Genomic DNA, 17,516 nt, shown 5'->3' on the forward strand with positions numbered 1-17,516 from the left:
TCAATCTCTAGCAGAAGAATTCCCTGCTAGGTATCAAAACTCTCATTTTTGGCTGGAGGAGTCAAAAGCATGCTGCATTAACCTCTGCCTTGTGTCTATTTGCCCAGAGAACACTGGCAAGGCCTGACCAAGGAGCTGTGGCTGCCCTTGAGGGTATTTCTGGCCCGGTCTACCGGTGGCGTCTCTAGATCAGGGAAGGGAGCTGGGCACAGAGGCTGTGTGTCCCCAACTTTGTTCCCCTGTGCTTCTTGGAGAATGGAATGGGATGGGGGAGGGGTGTGTGAGGTGAGCGCTCAGTGGTTTTACAGCGGTGGGGGCAGGTGGGGAGTCAGGAAGAGTGGGGCCCTCAGAGCCAGGGGGTCCGGCAGGCTCTTCGGCATGTCAGCTGTGCGTGGTTGGTGCTCCGGTTTCCAAGCAATACAACGAGGGATTGCCTCCTTCTCTAACTGTTGCATTGTGTTATATGGGTTTAATACCTGCTACAACATCTAGAAATTGACCAAAAACCTTAAGAAAGGAATAGAGATATAACAGCACAAAAATCTAATAATGATAATAATGACCACAAGGGAACAGGATAGGCAAAGTTATCTGGATTTTCTTCCCAGTTCCGGAGGGCAGTGATTCTGGGCTAGGCCTTCTTTGCATCCGCTTTTCCAGAGAGGACCCCTGCGCCACCATTAGCCCAGGACAGTGACTGCAGCAGAGAAAGGCAGGAAGGACCACTAAGGACGGCCCCTCACTCTCCAAGGCCGCTGCTTCTGGGGACTACGGTGTCCAATCCAATCCATTTCCATCTAAAAATGGGCTTTTAAAAATATGATCCATGAGCAGAAACTCTGCTAGTGTAGATTTCCCAGGAACCATGGTCTGTAGAATTTGAAGAGACAAAAGAAGGACATTCAGTGTGAGTCTCATCCTGGGCACCCCTCCGCCCTTGCTCCCAGTACCTGTGTCTTGTCTGAGGTAAGGCTATGCAGAGGGGCTCTCCTGCCTGCATCATGAGGTCTGGGGGGCTCTGCTGCCTGCCCAGCTCCACGCCTGGACACCTGAGCCACCTGTGCCCAATGCCACAGGAGCCAAGGGAGGTGGGCAGGGGCCCCGTGACACAATCTGCTTGACAGAAGAGCAGGCTGGACAGGCTGGACAGTGAAGAGACAGCTCCACAGAGTGCCACGCTGACAGAAAACCTTTCGTTCACTTAAAATTTCATTGTTGTGGGTTCCTTGCTCATGTGAGCTATCAGGATGAGACAGGACAGGAGCCCCAGCTTTCCTCCTCTGAGGTACGATGCTTGTGGACCATGAGAGGGAGGGAGCCTGATTTGGAAACTCTCCCTTGAAAATCCCAAATTTCTCTCTGTCTGTCACTCTTTCTCTCTTCTTCTGATGACTGAATAGCTTGACACATCTAATTGCTTCCTCTTTGCCATTGACTTGCCCTTAAGAATCCTATTTCAAGCAAGCGAACAAATGACTCTGGGGCAGTGTCCAAGTCTGTGGCCCTGGGTGCTGAGCTTGCAGTCCAACCACACCTGCAGCCCCGGCCGGTCAGGCCCCTTGTCCACCATGCTGAGCACCTAACATCCCAGCGGAGGAGGCTGTGAACTGAGGGCTTCCTGCATATCCTGTGGTTTTTCCTGCTTTATCTGGGTATCTCCCTTACCCATGGACTTCCTCCTCTTCCCTGGCTCCACATCCCGCCCTTGGCAAACCTTCTACCCTTCATCTACCAAAGGAGGGAAACAATAAACACACACACACACATAAAGGAAGTATTTGGGGACTGTATTTGTTGAGATTTATGGATTGTTGAAGAAATGGCTTCTCACTCCTCCATTCTGCTTATTTTAGCAACTTGGAAGATAAACTGAAGTCCATGAACTGTAAGATTCTGATTCTTTTTTTTTTTTTTAAGATGTTATTTATTTATTTGACAGAGAGAGAGAAAGCACACAAGCAGGGGAGAGTGGCTGAGGGAAAGGGAGAAGCAGACTCCTGGCCAAGCAAGGAGCCTGACACAGGGCTTAATCCCAGGACCCTGGGATCAGGACATGAGCCGAAGGCAGACGCCCAACGACTGAGCCACCCAGGTGCCCCTAAGAGTCTCCTTCTGAATACTTGATTCTCCTTTAAAAAGAACCCCAAGAAGTCTTCCATCTCCCCCTCAGGCAGTCAGTCCTCTGGCAAGAAATCCTTCTCTCCTCCCCCTGCCCCCCATCACTGACTTTCCAAACCTCACTGCTATTCCCCAGGAGGAACCACCTGGCGAGGCTCCCTCCTGCCAAGGCTTCTGGCTCCAACAGAATCCCCAACACCGTGTTTCTTCATGAATCTGTAGATATCTTTTCTGAAGCCACTCATCTTTGTTCCTACCCTCCCCCACTTTGGAGGAATGGGTTCTGTAGGTTCCCCTCACAGCTGCCAATTTGGTTTCTATCATGTTTCTAGGGAAGCTTCCTATCCCCAGCAGATCAGGTAAACAAGTTGACTTTTTTTCACATTCCAGAGTTAAAAACGTGCCCCTCCACCAGCTTTTGTCTTTCCTGGGCAAAGAGCCCCACCAGTTCTGGGTGGTCCTCATGGTACAAACTCCCCACCCCCGATCACTTCGGATCTATAGACCCCGTCTGGCCTGGGTACACTAGCGGAACTGCATCTGTTACCCGGAGGACAAACTTGATGCCACCCACCCTGCAAAACGTCACTTACCACCTTTAGACTGGTCGCCGGGCGTACTTGCGACGATATAGCTCATCCACTCGCGCTAGGTACCACGTGCCGGGGAAAAGACTGCTCGTGTCGCCAGGTGGTGAGAAATTCACTGTGGAATGAGAAGAGGCAATACGTACAAAGGGGTTGGGGAAGAGAAAAGAGTGCCAGGGATGCCTTCACCATGAAGCTCTCCTGGCTGTGAGGCCACCTGTCCCATCCCCAGCAGAGCCCTGGACCAGCCCAAGAACCAGAAACAGCCATCTTGGATCTAGTACATAAGCCTTGGCCATGAGAAATTTTACTATAGGAGTATGAGGTTTTCCTACAGTAAACGTGACCCTCCTCTCTTGAAGTCCTCATCATGTCCTCTTGCCAATGGTACTTGGCTTGAGGTATGTATACATCAGAGCTTCCTGTCTTCTAATAGACACTTCCTTCCTAGCCCTAAGTTCTCTGGCTCAGATTCATTGTAGTATTTCTGTTCTTTGTCCATCAATGTTTATCTCAGAAGTCCTATTTTTATTTTAATTGTTTTTCCTCTTTACCCTAAGGTGTCCCTGTTCCAGAGGAGATGGATGACTACTAGACCTAGGTTTTCTGGAACATTCCCAGTTCTGTGTATTCTGTCTCCCTTTCAGACCACACTGCAAGCCATGTGTCCCAAGTCTTGCTTGAGAAAATAACTTTTGTTTGGTATTGGTTTTAAAACCACCATCTGGTCTCTCCAGTCATAACTTCAGCTTTTGTCTCCTTTTCCTTTGTTGCTTTTTGGGGCAATATTTTTTTTAAGATTTTATTTATTTATGAGAGAGAGAGAGAGAGAGCACCAGCAGGGGAGAGGCAGAGGGAAAAGTAGGCTCCCCTGCTGAGCAGGGAGCCCAGTGCGGGACTCGATCCCAGGACTCTGGGATCACGACCTGAGCCGAAGGCAGATACTTAACCCACTGAGCCACCCGGGCCCCTCATTGGGCAATATTTTGTTTTTATGTTCGGTAGGGAAAGGGGGCAGGTGGGCTGTCGATAACTTATTTATGTACATTAACTCATTTAATCGCTTTTGCAATCTTGCAAAGCTGGTATGATTTTAGAAATAAGACAACTGAGAAAACGTCAATAATTTTCCCAAAGATAAAGAGTTACTGAGCGTCACAGGTTGGTTTAGATTTGAATATCTAGCTCCAAAGTCTGGGCTCTTTCCATTGTTGCATAGAGAGCAGTTTTCAAGACCACAGGTCTGATGTCCTTGGGACTGCATTGTCCAGTATCCTGTTTTGAGTGGTTAGCTACAATCTATACTGGGAAGCTACATGCTGCTTCCCACCTCTTCTCCACTCTGCCTTCTGCTTCCCCACCCAATTCTTGCCCCTTTGGACCTAACGGATTTTCTCCCAATCATATCTCATAGATGTCTTCGCCCTGGCCCACTGTAGTCCAGACTTCTGATGAATCCCTGGCTCTCTTTCCTTCTCCTCTCTTCTCGTCCTTTTTCTTACCCTTATGGTAGAATTGTTCTCTTTGGTCCATTATTTCTGTGAACTCCTGAGGAGACATACGCTTCCGGGAGGCAAGGCGTTGTGGCAGGTCTGACATACTAGACACCAGCTTCTCCAGGGGGGATCCTGGGAAACCCAAAGGCAAGATTGTTAAATCTACTTGACTGTCATTATCATTGCTACCAATCGCGAGTCCGATAGAGAGCCAGGTTCTGTGGGGGCTCGAACCCTGGAGGAAGAAGGTACTGTGTGTGGCTTGGAATGTCGAGAAATGATAGAGGTCAGCAAACGTAATGTTAGCGAAACCGACTGGCAGACACACTCTTTTAGTCAAGGAATGTCCCACAGAGTGCTTAGGTGCGTACCCTTGATCATATCTGACATAAAATAATCAACAGACATTTATTGAAAATTTCAAATCCATCAACTTCCCTTTAACCAGTTGTAACCAAAGGGCCATTAACTCCCTCCTCCCTGGACTTTTTGCTGGAACAACCTGACTGGTTTCCCACTTCCACCTTTGTTTCTCTTCAATCTAGTTTCAAGTAGTAGCCAGGCAAATGCTTCAACTCCATAAATTAGACAAACTGACTCCATTGCTTAAATCCCTTCAGGGAGTTCCTTTGTTCTTAATCACAACATAATTCTGTCCAGATGGGAGCCTCAGCAGTGGTGAGGCAGACAGTGGTTTCTTTTACCCAATGAATCTTACCAGAAGTGCCTGATAGAAAGACAGGACTCACCTGGAGAAGCATCCTTGGATGCTCGAAACGAAAAAAAACTTGCTGCCAAGCCAGAGCCATAAGAGAAGGCCCCAATCCTGGAGCCAGCCAAGTCCTGGGCGGAGTACCTGTGGGGAAAGAAACCCAAGAAGCACATTGGCATTATAGTCTGCCCTTCAAATAAACCACCAACCTATCGCCCCAATCTAGTCAACCTCTTGCAAGTGGAAATGGGCTCCAGGCACTCTGCACAAAGAGGGGCTTTTGGAAGACCCTGGGGATAGACCTAGAAAGAAGAAAACTTGCCAGGAGGAGAGTGGCTAAAATCCAAGATACAGAAGGCACATTGAACATAACAGAATTTGGGGTATAAAAGGAGCTTCTCGCCACTGATGAGGACAAGATGAATTCAGTAAACTCTGAAGTTTGGAGGTCAGACCACTTCAAGGCTTCCATGTTTTCTGGTAATGTCTCAGCAGTTTTACCTTTTTTTATCATCCCCTCATCAGTAATCATTTGTTGAGTTCATATATATATCTCTTATGTTATGCGCAGGTACTATAGTACAAGTATTTCCTTACAAAACCCAGAAAATAGAATATCAATAGAAATAACAACTAGTATCTGAGTGCTTGCTGAGCACTAGTGTTTTAATTCCTTTACACATTTAACACTCATCAAAACGCTAGAAGGTAGGTATTGTTAGTGCATACGTTTTACAGATGGGGAAAGTGAAGCACATAGAGGTTAGGCATTTTTCCAAGAGCAAAGCTAGTAAGTGGTATTTAAACCTCGGTTGTGGATTCTAAAGCTAGACTCTCTTAACCACCATGCTTTACTAAGGACAGAGATTTCAAATGGATGAGATAAAAATATGCATCAAAGTTCTATTATGTGCTTGCTACATCCAAGCAGATATTACACATTCCTTGACATCATACATCGTCACTTTGGAGACCATTGTTTAATAATGATGGTAAATCTGCCTATACATGTACCTTTGAAACAAGTTTCTTTCATTATCTTTCCTTCCTTAAAAATTTCTGAACCGGAAGAGGAACCAAATTTGGTTGACCCCTCCGACCACAGCCATGGGGTGGAGGGGTAGAAGGTGGGGCTACGTGCAGTACTCACTGGGACAGAAGGGAGGCCAGACACCCATATAGGGATGAGGTGTACGTATTCCCGTTGTGAGTGGAGAGGTAAAGGGAGGCCTTGGTTTTCTTGTTGAACATGTCCAGGGAGGCCTTTTGAAGTGCTTTATCCATGTCCTTGTTGGTGTAGGTTTCTTCCAGCGTTAGCCCCCTGGAGGCAGCCAGAGACACAAGCCAGGTGAGAGACCACAGAAGGGGAGGGAGGCAAAAGGGGGAAAAGTAACAGCTTATGGAGAGACTTTTAGGCACATGTTTTTATTACAAAATATTTGGAAATACAGACCAGCACAAAGAAAAACAATGTCACTAACAGTCCTACCATTCAGAGAGAGCCCTTAGGTCAATTTTTCTTGTGGAATCCATCCCTGCTTTCATAAGGTTAACTAGAAAATAAAATCATGCTCTATATTCTCTTCAACATGCTTCCCTAACTAATTTTCTCTATGACATTAAATCATCTTCTCTAGCAATATTTTTTTTTTTTTAGATTTTATTTATTTATTTGAGAGAGAGAATGAGAGACAGCACGAGAGGGAAGAGGGTCAGAGGGAGAAGCAGACCCCCTGCTGAGCAGGGAGCCCGATGCGGGACTCGATCCCAGGACTCCAGGATCATGACCTGAGCCGAAGGCAGTCGCTTAACCAACTGAGCCACCCAGGCGCCCCCTCTAGCAATATTTTTAAAGGCTGCACGATTGACCATGAAACGATGTGCCCTACTTGAACCAATTTCCCCATTCCTGTCCTTACCAGTTAAAACTCTTCATGTTCCCTCACACACGTGGATTTGCTGAACCAAGAAGTGTGCACATCTTTAAGGCCTTTGTTTTGTGTTTTCCTATTTCTCCCCAAAGCCCTTGTGTCAATTTACACATCCACTGTTGTCCTTTTTCACAGAGCCTCATCAATTCTGAGTATTCTAATTTTTAAAAAGGCTATGAAGGAAAATGGTAACTTGTTTAAATTTGTTACTAATGAGCAAGCACATTTGAAAATGGGATCATGTGCATTTCTTCTTTGAGGAAATTTCTGGTGCATATCTTTTGCTCATTTTTCTATTAGGGTGTTTATTTTATTATCGGTGAGACCTCCATATATTAAAGATATTAAACTACTATCTTTGGTATATGTTAGAATTTTCTTTCATGGGGTAGGTCTTGTAAGTAGTGTTTGTGCTCATTTTGATGTTTTAGTTAGTGGCAGGGTTAGTAATAGTTAGTAGTGGGGGCAGATGTTGGTAGAATATTCCAAAACTTGAACTAAACAGCTACCAAGAAGAAAAGGGAATATTTTCTTCCCAGTGGGAACTGTGTATTGAAGATTCTTTTTTCTAAATGTCTTGGAGTAATGCATCAATAAACAGATTCTTCTAAGGTGGGGAGCTGGACTATCTCCATTTTGTAGATGGGGGAAATTAAGGCAATAGGCCAGACATTAATTCAACAATGGCAAGTGAGAAAGAGGCTTGATGCTCCCAAGTTGCCATCCTGTACTGTGATTATTTGCTTCTAGGTGTTTCTGTCCATATAGACTGTAAGATCCTTTTTTTTTTTTTTACACTGTAAGACCCTTGAGGCAGGGATCATGGAGTCACATTTATTTTGGTGTCCCTGGAGTTTAGTATGATGCCTGACATACAGTTGATGTTCATAAAATGTTTACCGACTGAATGATTTAGCCACATTCCCTTTCCCCTTTTTCTTATTCTCTGAAGCTTCTGATAGCCAGCCACTTGATCTAGAGGTGCTGGCAAACTCCCTGTGCTCCCTGAGATAAAAGGTGGGGGCCCCTATGTAGACCATAACCCAATAAGTCATGTATAGACTTGGTGTCATTTCTGTTGTGTTGGAGGATTGTCCTTTTCTCACCCCCAGGGTTGGCTGGTGGTACAGACTCAAGGAGTGAGGAACCCTCCTCCTTCCTCAGCCCTCACGAGCCTCTAGGTTTTCCTGAAGAGGACCCACCTGAAGGCCTCTAGCCCCTCATAGAGGGGGGTCCGCGTGTGGTTGCTGTCTGACAGGAAGTCACTGAACATCAGGCGAGCCAGGGATTTCTGGACCATCTTGCAGAAGGGTGTGTGAAAGATCATAAACTGCAAGTCATCAAGAGTGAAAGGCCGATCGATGCCAGCTGGAAGAGGAAGTGTGAAAGCGAGGAGGTGCCATGGCAGATGAGCCATTTAGACCTACACCCAAGACCTAAGTATTCTGAGTGACTTGAGGTATCCCAGAAAACCAGCTCCTACCTCCAGCAAACACATGAAACTTTTGTTCATTCACTTTACAAGGATTTTACTAAGCACTCTACTTATAAAGAAAGAAAGGAAAGAAACAAACATTTTCTTCCTGTCTACTATTGCCAACATTTATGACAGATAATTCTTCCAAATCAAACTGGTGTTGTGTTACTTTCTCTATTTTTCAGGGGAGGAAACAGAGTCTCTAAAATATGAAGGTAGGTCATGTGTCCAAGGCTACCCAGCTTGAAAATGGCTGGCTTTGGATTTAGGTTCTGATGTCTCTGACTCTATAGACACCCTAGACTGTCTCTTAGTGCTGAGAACCAAAGCAGCACCAATCAAATTCCGCATGAGGTTACGGAGCAAAATTAGAATGCAGACAGAACACAGAGCTGGTGAGAGCAATTAGCCAATGGCAAATTTACAGGGCATGGAAGGTAGAGAAGTCCAAGTCCACTGCTTACCCGTATGGGCCAGCAGTGGTGAGTGGCATCCCTCTCAGCACAGTGGAAAGGGGCAAGAAGTGTCTCCTAAGGCCACCCCTAAAGCATCCATGCTCTGGGACCTTCCACACGTGCCTTTTCTCACACTGGAAACTGCCTATCACAGATGTCCGTCTGGCCATGGTTAAGCAGGTAAGAGCCCTTTTATTTTTTTAAAGTAGATCACTCTGTACTTTATTAAAATAAAGTTTGTTTCCTTTCTGATTATGAAAGCAGTACATATATTCTTAGTGGGAGAACTCAGAAACTAAAGGTGAAAATAAAATTAACTTGTAACATTACCATCCAAAGAAAAATCACTAACACTTTAGTATACTGAAAATAGAGATAAGATTTTTCAACATCGACCAGGCTTTAAAAGGTAGCAAACTACAAAAGGTGAGTCAAATTGCTCCTGATTCAACAGAAACAAATCCTAGCCCCAGTAGGATGTGGTTACTCTCACTCACCACAGTACCTCCCCAGGTGGCTGATACCCACTGGTTTCCTACTGGTGGCTTTGGTCCTAGATTGTTTACTTTCTTTCATTTAGCTCAAATTGGAGGCAGCTTCATACTTGCATTGGAAGCTTCCAGATGGACTTTAGCATAGATCCATGGAAGGGTGTAAGAGGAAGGGGACATAAAGCAATTCTCTTGAGATCATTTTTGAAGGAGAGAAGAAATCTTGTCTTAAGCTTTTAGGACCACCTCTTGGTCCTAGAAATAGAGTCCCCACTTTCTGCCTTCTGAGCCCCATACCTTGTTTCCACTGGTTCTGGATTTTTTGACGGTATAATGTGTAACATCTGTCCAAGGCCCGTAGGTAGCACTGGATGGAGAGCTTGCCATCCACTATTGGGTACTCTGTAGCCGCATCTGGTTTGTAGAAGTCGTATACGTTCTCCATGTGGGTTCCTCTGAGCCCTGGCAAGGCACAAGGAGAGATTCAGGGATGGTATGATGCAGCCCCCATGGAGCAGGGATGATGGGGAGGTATGTACTAACAGTTTCCTGGTTTTTCTCTGTCTGAGCCCACTCAACATCCCTCCCATGTTCAAAGGGAGTTGAATAGATGGTTGCTCTTATATAAATGAGATTTATATTTCCCTTTCCATACCTATATGGCCTTAACAAAATCTGGAATAGGTGCCAAAAGTCTCAAAGGAGAACCTTTCTCCTTATACCCAATTATCTTCTTTCATCTTCTTTTGGGATTGGGAGCTACGCATTTGCTCTGAACAGTCTCTTGGTACCACATTTCCACAGTTTACCACAGACCTCTCTCGAGGGCCAGAGGGGCCTTGGGCCCAACCAGCATGGCCACAGCTCCGGCCCCACCTGTGGGGCGAGCGTTACCACTGGGATAGACTGCAATATCTCCGCAGACCACCATTGCGTAGCGACCTGTAATGAGAGACAAGAAGTAATTATCTCTACTTGAGATCACTACCCAAATCTCAAGTAGACTGAGTGCTTCCTGTGAACCAGGCACAATTTTAGGTACTAAAGATAGACCAGTGAACAAAACAAAAATCCCTTCCCTCACGATTAGCCTATATATCAGGTAGAGTTATTCCCTCTTTATGGACAAAGAAATGGAGGCCCAAAGAACTTAAGTCACTTGGCTTAAGCCACACAGCTAATAGATGGTAAGATAAAGATTCAAAGTCAGGATTCCAACACAAATTCATGGAAACCCAAGAACCTTCTTTTAAGAACTGTAACAACTCCAACTCCAACCCCAACAAAAAAGTATTGTTTTATATATATATATATACATATATATGTATATATATATATTTTACAGATATATATAGTTTGGAAACTATAGAAAAGTATTTAGAAACTGTCAAAGAAAAGATTAGTAAATTTGAATATCCAAAAATTCAAACTTTTTATCAGAAACAAACTCAGACAAACTGGGGAAGTATTTACAATACTTACAACCAACAAAAAGCTATTTTCCTTCATTTATAAAAGTCTCATTAAAAAAAACCCCAAGGTATGTAATGAGAAAATAGCCAGTGAACATCCTAAAAAATACTGAAGCTTTCTTATAATGAAAAAAGAGACAAATCCTTATTTTTCCTTATTAAATTGACAAAGATTAGAAAGCTTGATAATATGTATTATAGGAATGTACTTTAGTACAACATCTTGAAGAACAATTTGGCACGTTCTTTTTTTTAAGATTTTTATTTATTTATTTGAGAGAGAGAGAGTGAGCATGAGCAAGGGGGAGGGGCAGAGGGAGAAGTAGACTCCCCACTGATCAGGGATCCCAACGTGGGGCTCGATCCCAGGACCCTTGCCCTCTGCTCCTCCCCCCTTAAAATAAATAAATAAATAAATAAATAAATAAATAATAAAATAAAATCTTTTAAAAAATATGTTAAGCAAAAAAAAACCAATTTCCTAGTAGCCAGGCAAGGGAGTAAGAGAATAAATACTCTGTGTAATAGTGTATCCTGTGATTCTTTTTTTGTTTTGTTTTGTTTTTTTATCCTGTGATTCTTTGGGTCTATTTCTACCAGGATGTTTCCCCCTTAATACCTAAACTTGTTTAACTCTGTCTCTCAGAGGCTTACGAGAAACTGAATGAGAAATAGGAATATACTGGATCTGGTTTTGTGTCCCACCCCTGCCACACACTGTGTGTAAGATACCAGATCCTCCATTTTCTCACCTCTAGATCAGGTGTAACACCCACTTCCTAGGCTGTTGGAAGGACTGAATGAATGGCTATGTGAACGTGCTACCTAATGAACAGCATGAAGTTACGCAAGTCTAAGTGGTCATCAGCATGGTGGCTGTTGACGACAGCAGCAGCTGTGTGAATAAGTTGTCCTGCCCTCTCTGATGAAATCACTGGGGAAATGGAGAAACAAAACTGAGGAGTCAGCCTCTAACCCAGTTCCTTTCTTACGTAAGGTCTCGGGAAGCACATACCATCCCAGGAGCTGGACTCCACCCAGTTGGCAGCATGGAAGAGGGAGGCCGTGCCCCCGTAGCAGGCATTGGTGGTATCTATGCCCTCAATGTCAGTGTTGCCTGAATCCTGGAAGAGCTCCATGAGCACTGTTTTGACAGCCTTGGACTTGTCGATGATGGTCTCAGTGCCCACTTCCAGCCATCCCACAGAGTCCCACGGGAGCTGCGTGCGCTCCATCAGCCGCTGCACCACCGTCAGGCACAGGGAGTTGATGTCCTCCTGGACTGAGCAGAAGCCCATATGGGTTTGGCCCAAGCCCACGGTGTACCTCCCTGCTTCTACATTGTTATACTTCTCCAGGTCTGTTTGGTCCACATACTGGGCTGGGAAATAGACCTCCAGGGCAAGGATGCCCACATCCTTTGGCCAAGTATCTGTTTTGGCCAAGGGGACAGCAGGGATGGTAGAAAACCTGTAATGGAGATAACAATCAAAATCCTCTTAATGGTCTCCAGCCAGTCGCCTCAAAATACTATACAGCAATCATCTCATTCATTTTTCATACATTTTGAAGCTATATTATCAGATGAATACAAATGTAAGGGTTATCTTTCTGTTGAATTAACCTTTTTCCTTATTAAATGGCCCTCTTTAATTCATCTTTGTGATATTCCTGCCACAAAATCTACTTTTCCTGATGTTAAGAAAGCTGCCTGAGTTTTTTTTATTACTGTTTGCATGGTATATCTTTTGCTGTCCTTTTATACTTTTAACCTCTCAGGGTCTTTATATTTAACACACATCTCTTCTAAACAGCACATAGTTGGGTCTTGTTTGTTTTTTAACAAGTCTTACAATATTGGTGCTTTAATTGGAGTAACTAGTCCAATTATATTTATTCTAGTGACTAATACAGATGGGATTAAATCTACTATCTCACTCTTTATTTCCTTTGTCTCTCTCTTTTTTTTTTTTAAGGTTTTATTTATTTGACAGAGAGAGACACAGCGAGAGAGGGAACACAAGCAGGGGGAGTGGGAGAGGGAGAAGCAGGCTTCCCACGGAGCAGGGAGCCTGATGCAGGGCTCCATCCCAGGACCCTGGGATCATGACCTGAGCCGAAAGCAGACGCTTAACTACGGAGCCACCCTTGTCTCATATATCCTTTGTTTCTTTATTTCTTCTTTCCTGCATTCTTTTGGATTAAGCAAGTACTTATTATTCCATTTTATCTCCTCTTTTTCTTTTAGTAATGACCTCGGACATTACCATATGCATGCTTGGTTTATTGTAATCTAACTTACATTAATACTTCTACTATTTTCTAAACAGTGAAAAACCATACTTTAACTCCCTTTATCTTCTCCATCCCTTTGAACTATTATTGTCATACGATTTACACATGTTATAAACCTCATAGGACATAACTTTAAAAATCTCATTCAGTTTTAAAGTAGCCTTCTCATTATACCCTTTCTACTTGTTTCTTTTTACTACACAAGAACACACCTATTGTTTTTCTACTTTTTAAGGAAGCTTCCTGCTTGATTCTATCCTCTCTGCTTTTTCTGATTGGGCCTCTGAATATTTATGGAGCACATCCTACATAGTGCTGGGTTCCAGATGCACAGTAGTGAAGAAGGCATCCTTTGTTCCCATCAAGAGAGCATGGTCTAATGGAAGAGGCAGACATTTCACAGCTAAATACATAGTATAACAAGCAAAGGCTGGGAGAATACAGAGGACAGGGGGAACAATTCTAAATGGGAGCAGAGAGAAAATGGGGAAGGGGTCAGTGGAAGAGGGAAAAGATAATCTGTTTCTTTCCTGGACCTACCCACCTCTCTTCAATCCTGACTCCTAATATCCCTGGTGAAATTCTGGAGTTTCTCCTTCCAGCTACAGGTACAGAAATCACCAAGTCCACCTCCATCTGTTCCCACATGAAAGTACCTGAAATCTGGTTACTTTAGTGATATTCTTCATTTTGCAGATGGTGAAATCAAGGCATGCATTGGTGAAGTGTTGTGCTCAGAGTACCTTCATGGTTACTCATGTGTCAGAAATATCCTGTCCTTTCACCACCTTGGGTGCCACCAAGGCACTCATGAGTGCCACCAGAGTCCTTTGACTTATATCTGGCTATAGAATTCCTGACCATGGTGAGTGACAGGATGGCTCCACAGGCTTATGCATTTAGCTCTACGCCACAGGAACTATAGCTCAGATTGAGTGTGTCTGTCAATCATCCTGAAGATTCTGGGCTTCTGGCAAACCCCAGTTCTCCCATCAGAAAGGTCACTTTGAAGTACTGTGAGGCAAAGTGGATCACAAGATCCTAAGACAATGAGGCAAAGTATAAATGTTCATATCTGATAAGAGAGTTTTGGAATTTAGTTATCTGCCCTATTTATTTGGTGTTCCCTAAATAATTGGAGTTTGTACTCTCAAATATTTGTGGAGAATCTTTCCCAGTATATAGGAGCTAATGGTTAGCCAGCAGTGGTCCTTCACTTGGCTGGTTTTCCCCTCAGCCTCATTCTCATTCTGCCTTCTCTGAGCTCCCTCCCTTCCTCTCTTTCCAGCTGGAAATCCAAGCTTTCAAGGAGAGGTTCCAAGAATCAGCCACTTGGTAACTTTTGTAACTATCTTAGCAGGGGGCTATTTTCTGGAAATGGATTCCAGAACCTTGAAGAAAATTTAGCATGTAGAGGCTTCCAGAAAGATCAGACCACTGGAGTTAAGAGTGCCCTTCTTATCTTGTATATTTTCTCTAGAGAATAATCACTTTATTTAATTTAAAATTGGTTTTGTTCTGAGGTTGCTTGATTTAAGAATATGCTTTTCTTTCTTTATTCCATCTCTCCTCCTTCTCTTGTGTTTCAAAATTCACAATTACATGCCAGGCACTGTGTTAGTGAGAGGCTGCCGAGGTGGAGAGGGTAGACAAAGGAAAGAGGAGGCCTAGGTTCTTGATGACTTTTTTGACCAGTGGGAGGAATAAACGAGCACATACATGCATACCCCAACTGAGAGTCAGAATGGGATAAGGGCCTCAAGAGGGATATAGCAAAATCCCACTGGAGTTTGGAGGAAGCAGAGATTTCCTGTGGGTGGTAGGCTCAGTAAAGTCTTCATGGAAGAGACTACATTTGAGATCAACTTTGATGGATGAGTGGCACTTCTGCTGATGAAGAACTGGAGGCAGGTGGATAGGGTGGCGGTCACAGTGGGAGATGACTAAGCAAGTAAGGGCACCTGGTAGAGCGGAGAATGAAGGGGATTTTAGGGATGCAGCACATGAGAAAAGCAACTGGGGACCGCCAAGGGGAGGGCACCCCTCTTTATTAACCAGCGGTGAAGCATAAGCTGAGGTGGGAGTAGTTCTTGGGTTGGATTTAGAGTTGTGCATGTTGCAGTAGAGGGGACAGACATACAGAGAAAGAGAGACTCATAAGAAAGATCCTTAATACTCTTTCAGGCCACGGAAAATGGGATGAGCTGTGAGTACCCTGGAAAAGGGAAATGTGTGAACCAAGGATGCCAGAAGAAGGGACAGGTTGGATGAGTTCTGAGGTTTGTCTCTTGCTGGGCAGCCCGCTGTTGCTTACTGAAACAAGCAAACCCATGTCAATCCCTTCCTCACAGATACAAGAACAGGTTAAATGTTGAGCTGGGACATTTGGCCTGTCTAAAGAGGGTGAAGGAGAGTACGGACAATGGCAGAGAGTCAGGAAGAAAATAAGAAGGCTAAGGAGCATCGTCCCCTACTCCACACATTCATGCGGCCAGGTCCCTGGATGCCAGGCAAGGGAAGACACTGGGTCAAAGTTGTTTTTCTCAGTATTCATGGAAGGCAGTGTGGAAGTGGGAGGAGTGGGCTAGTCCTACAGTGCAGTGGATCCCAAGGCCCTAGCTATAGCTATTACCGTCGGTGTTGGCAGGCTCCGAGCACGTGGGCCAAACTGGGGAGTGTTTAGAAATAAAAGGCACACGTGTGTGTTTCTGTGTACAGTGCATTGTACACAGACATATACTCTTATTTTAACATCCCATTTCCCCCTTTCATGAAATCAGAGGGCAGAGAAACATGCTTTTGATCCCCAGTCCATTTGGAATCTTGCCGCAATGACTTGAAGCAGCTGGTTTGACTAACACCGCAGCTGGCACAGAATGCTCCAGGTCTTGGCAGGAGCTGGGGGTAAAAGGGTGAATGGTGGTGGAAAGGAGAATGCCGGGGGCCCTGGTACTGATATTTCCACTGCTTCATGCAGCTGGGGCAGTGAAAGATGTCATCGTCTACGACCAGCGGGTATCAGAGGTTGGGGATCCTGGAACTCTGTAGCTGAGAGGGACCATCTGTTTAGAGAGGTGGTAACTGAGACCCTAACAGGTTAACTTGCTTATCTATGGCTGTGCACAAGCCTTGCCTACTTTTCCCTGGGATTCTAGTGAGCTTTTCCTTATGGCAGACCCTCTACCTATCTATCTTTTACTGGTTCAATGACACTTCTCAAAGAGTGGCCTGCACAGTCCCTGGGAACAACGTGACTCACCTTTGGCGGGCTACTGGAAGAAGGCTAGCAGGTGAGGCGAAGGCTTTCTGTATTGCTGTCTTCACTTGCAAGACCCGCTTCACTGAAGTCAACAGCCGTTGCATTTCCAGAGGAACAGGCACGAAACCAACAGTTCACGGTCTTTGGGAGAGTTGCCCAGCTGTGCCCCGTTGGGCTTTATAGAACTCTGAGACTCCTGCCTCTGGAAGCCCCGCCCCTGCTTATCAAGGCTCAGATGGCTTCTAAAACTAGACCAAAGGTCTCACTCAGAACATGGGCAAGTCGAAGGAAAACATCATCTCTCCAACTTGTACACAGCTGCCCTGATCCTGGGCAGGTGTGGGAATGGATGGCTCTGATTTCTCCTTTCTCAGGCTCTTGTAGCAGCCTTACTTATGGCCAGGCAGCTCAGGGGGCTATGATGTTCCTTGTTGTCATACATCCTGGGGTAACCCCATTTGGCCTGTTGTGGACCCTGGCTCCTCATCTGGGTTACTCTTGCTTGCTCTTCCAGAATGCTCTCTGTGGAGTTAGCTGTTATTATTTTAATGTATCATGCACAATAAGGAACATCTTTCAAAACCGAAGAAGCAGTCTTTTAAGTACTTAGGAGTAGATACTGACACATAGGCAAAGGGCCAGGGGTAGAGAGAATGTGGAGCACACCATGCCTCTCCTCTCTTTATTGCCAGTCTTACACATGTATAGCTGTACACAACCTCCTAGTGAACTGCAGGAAGGCTGCAGGAGAAGTACAGGAGCCCCAAAGGGGTGATCAGGGCTCTCCTGAGGAGGAAAGGTCCACTTTACAGATGAGGCCAGTGATACGTAGTCAGATGACATGACTTTCCCAAAAACCTAAGGAACAGGTTGAGGACTCAACTGTGTCTCTTGCCTCTAGATTCTGGTCTTTCCACTCTGCTCTTCTACTTCTTTATAAAAACGTTCCTGCCATCTGATCTTTGAGTGAATTGCTCTCTCCACCTCTCTCTCACAACACTAATCATTCTCAATCTTTTATGAGGGTCATGCATTTATTCATTTGTTCACTCAGTAAAACTCCCCTGCCTAATGTGACTCTTCGGAAGGCATGGAGAAGAGTCAGAGTTGTTCTTGCTTTAGGGGAATCAGAGGTGACTTCATTTTCCTGCAGACAGAGACCTTCTAGGTTCCCCCAGAAGTCCAAGTCTCCTGGGTCTTCCATCATGTTTAGGTTCTTGCCC

At 44.8% G+C, this 17,516-nt stretch overlaps 1 protein-coding gene across 1 annotated transcript; it reads right to left on the bottom strand.

Moving 5' to 3' along the window:
- Positions 1-528: 528 nt before the first annotated feature.
- On the bottom strand, positions 529-16,468 carry HMGCS2 (3-hydroxy-3-methylglutaryl-CoA synthase 2). Its single transcript, XM_081815797.1, has 10 exons — positions 16,294-16,468; positions 11,755-12,209; positions 10,084-10,209; positions 9,565-9,729; positions 8,047-8,212; positions 6,064-6,234; positions 4,951-5,057; positions 4,208-4,333; positions 2,712-2,823; positions 529-870 (listed from the first exon to the last, which is right to left on the bottom strand). The coding sequence occupies exons 1-9, from the start codon at positions 16,395-16,397 to the stop codon at positions 2,717-2,719; spliced, it is 1,527 nt and encodes a 508-aa protein (XP_081671923.1). The 5' UTR covers positions 16,398-16,468; the 3' UTR covers positions 529-870; positions 2,712-2,716.
- Between the last annotated feature and the right edge of the window lie 1,048 nt (positions 16,469-17,516).

The sequence above is a fragment of the Leptonychotes weddellii genome, chromosome 4 (genome assembly GCF_054177405.1).
Source record: "Leptonychotes weddellii isolate Sample4059 chromosome 4, ASM5417740v2, whole genome shotgun sequence".
Classification (NCBI taxonomy): Eukaryota; Metazoa; Chordata; class Mammalia; order Carnivora; family Phocidae; genus Leptonychotes; species Leptonychotes weddellii.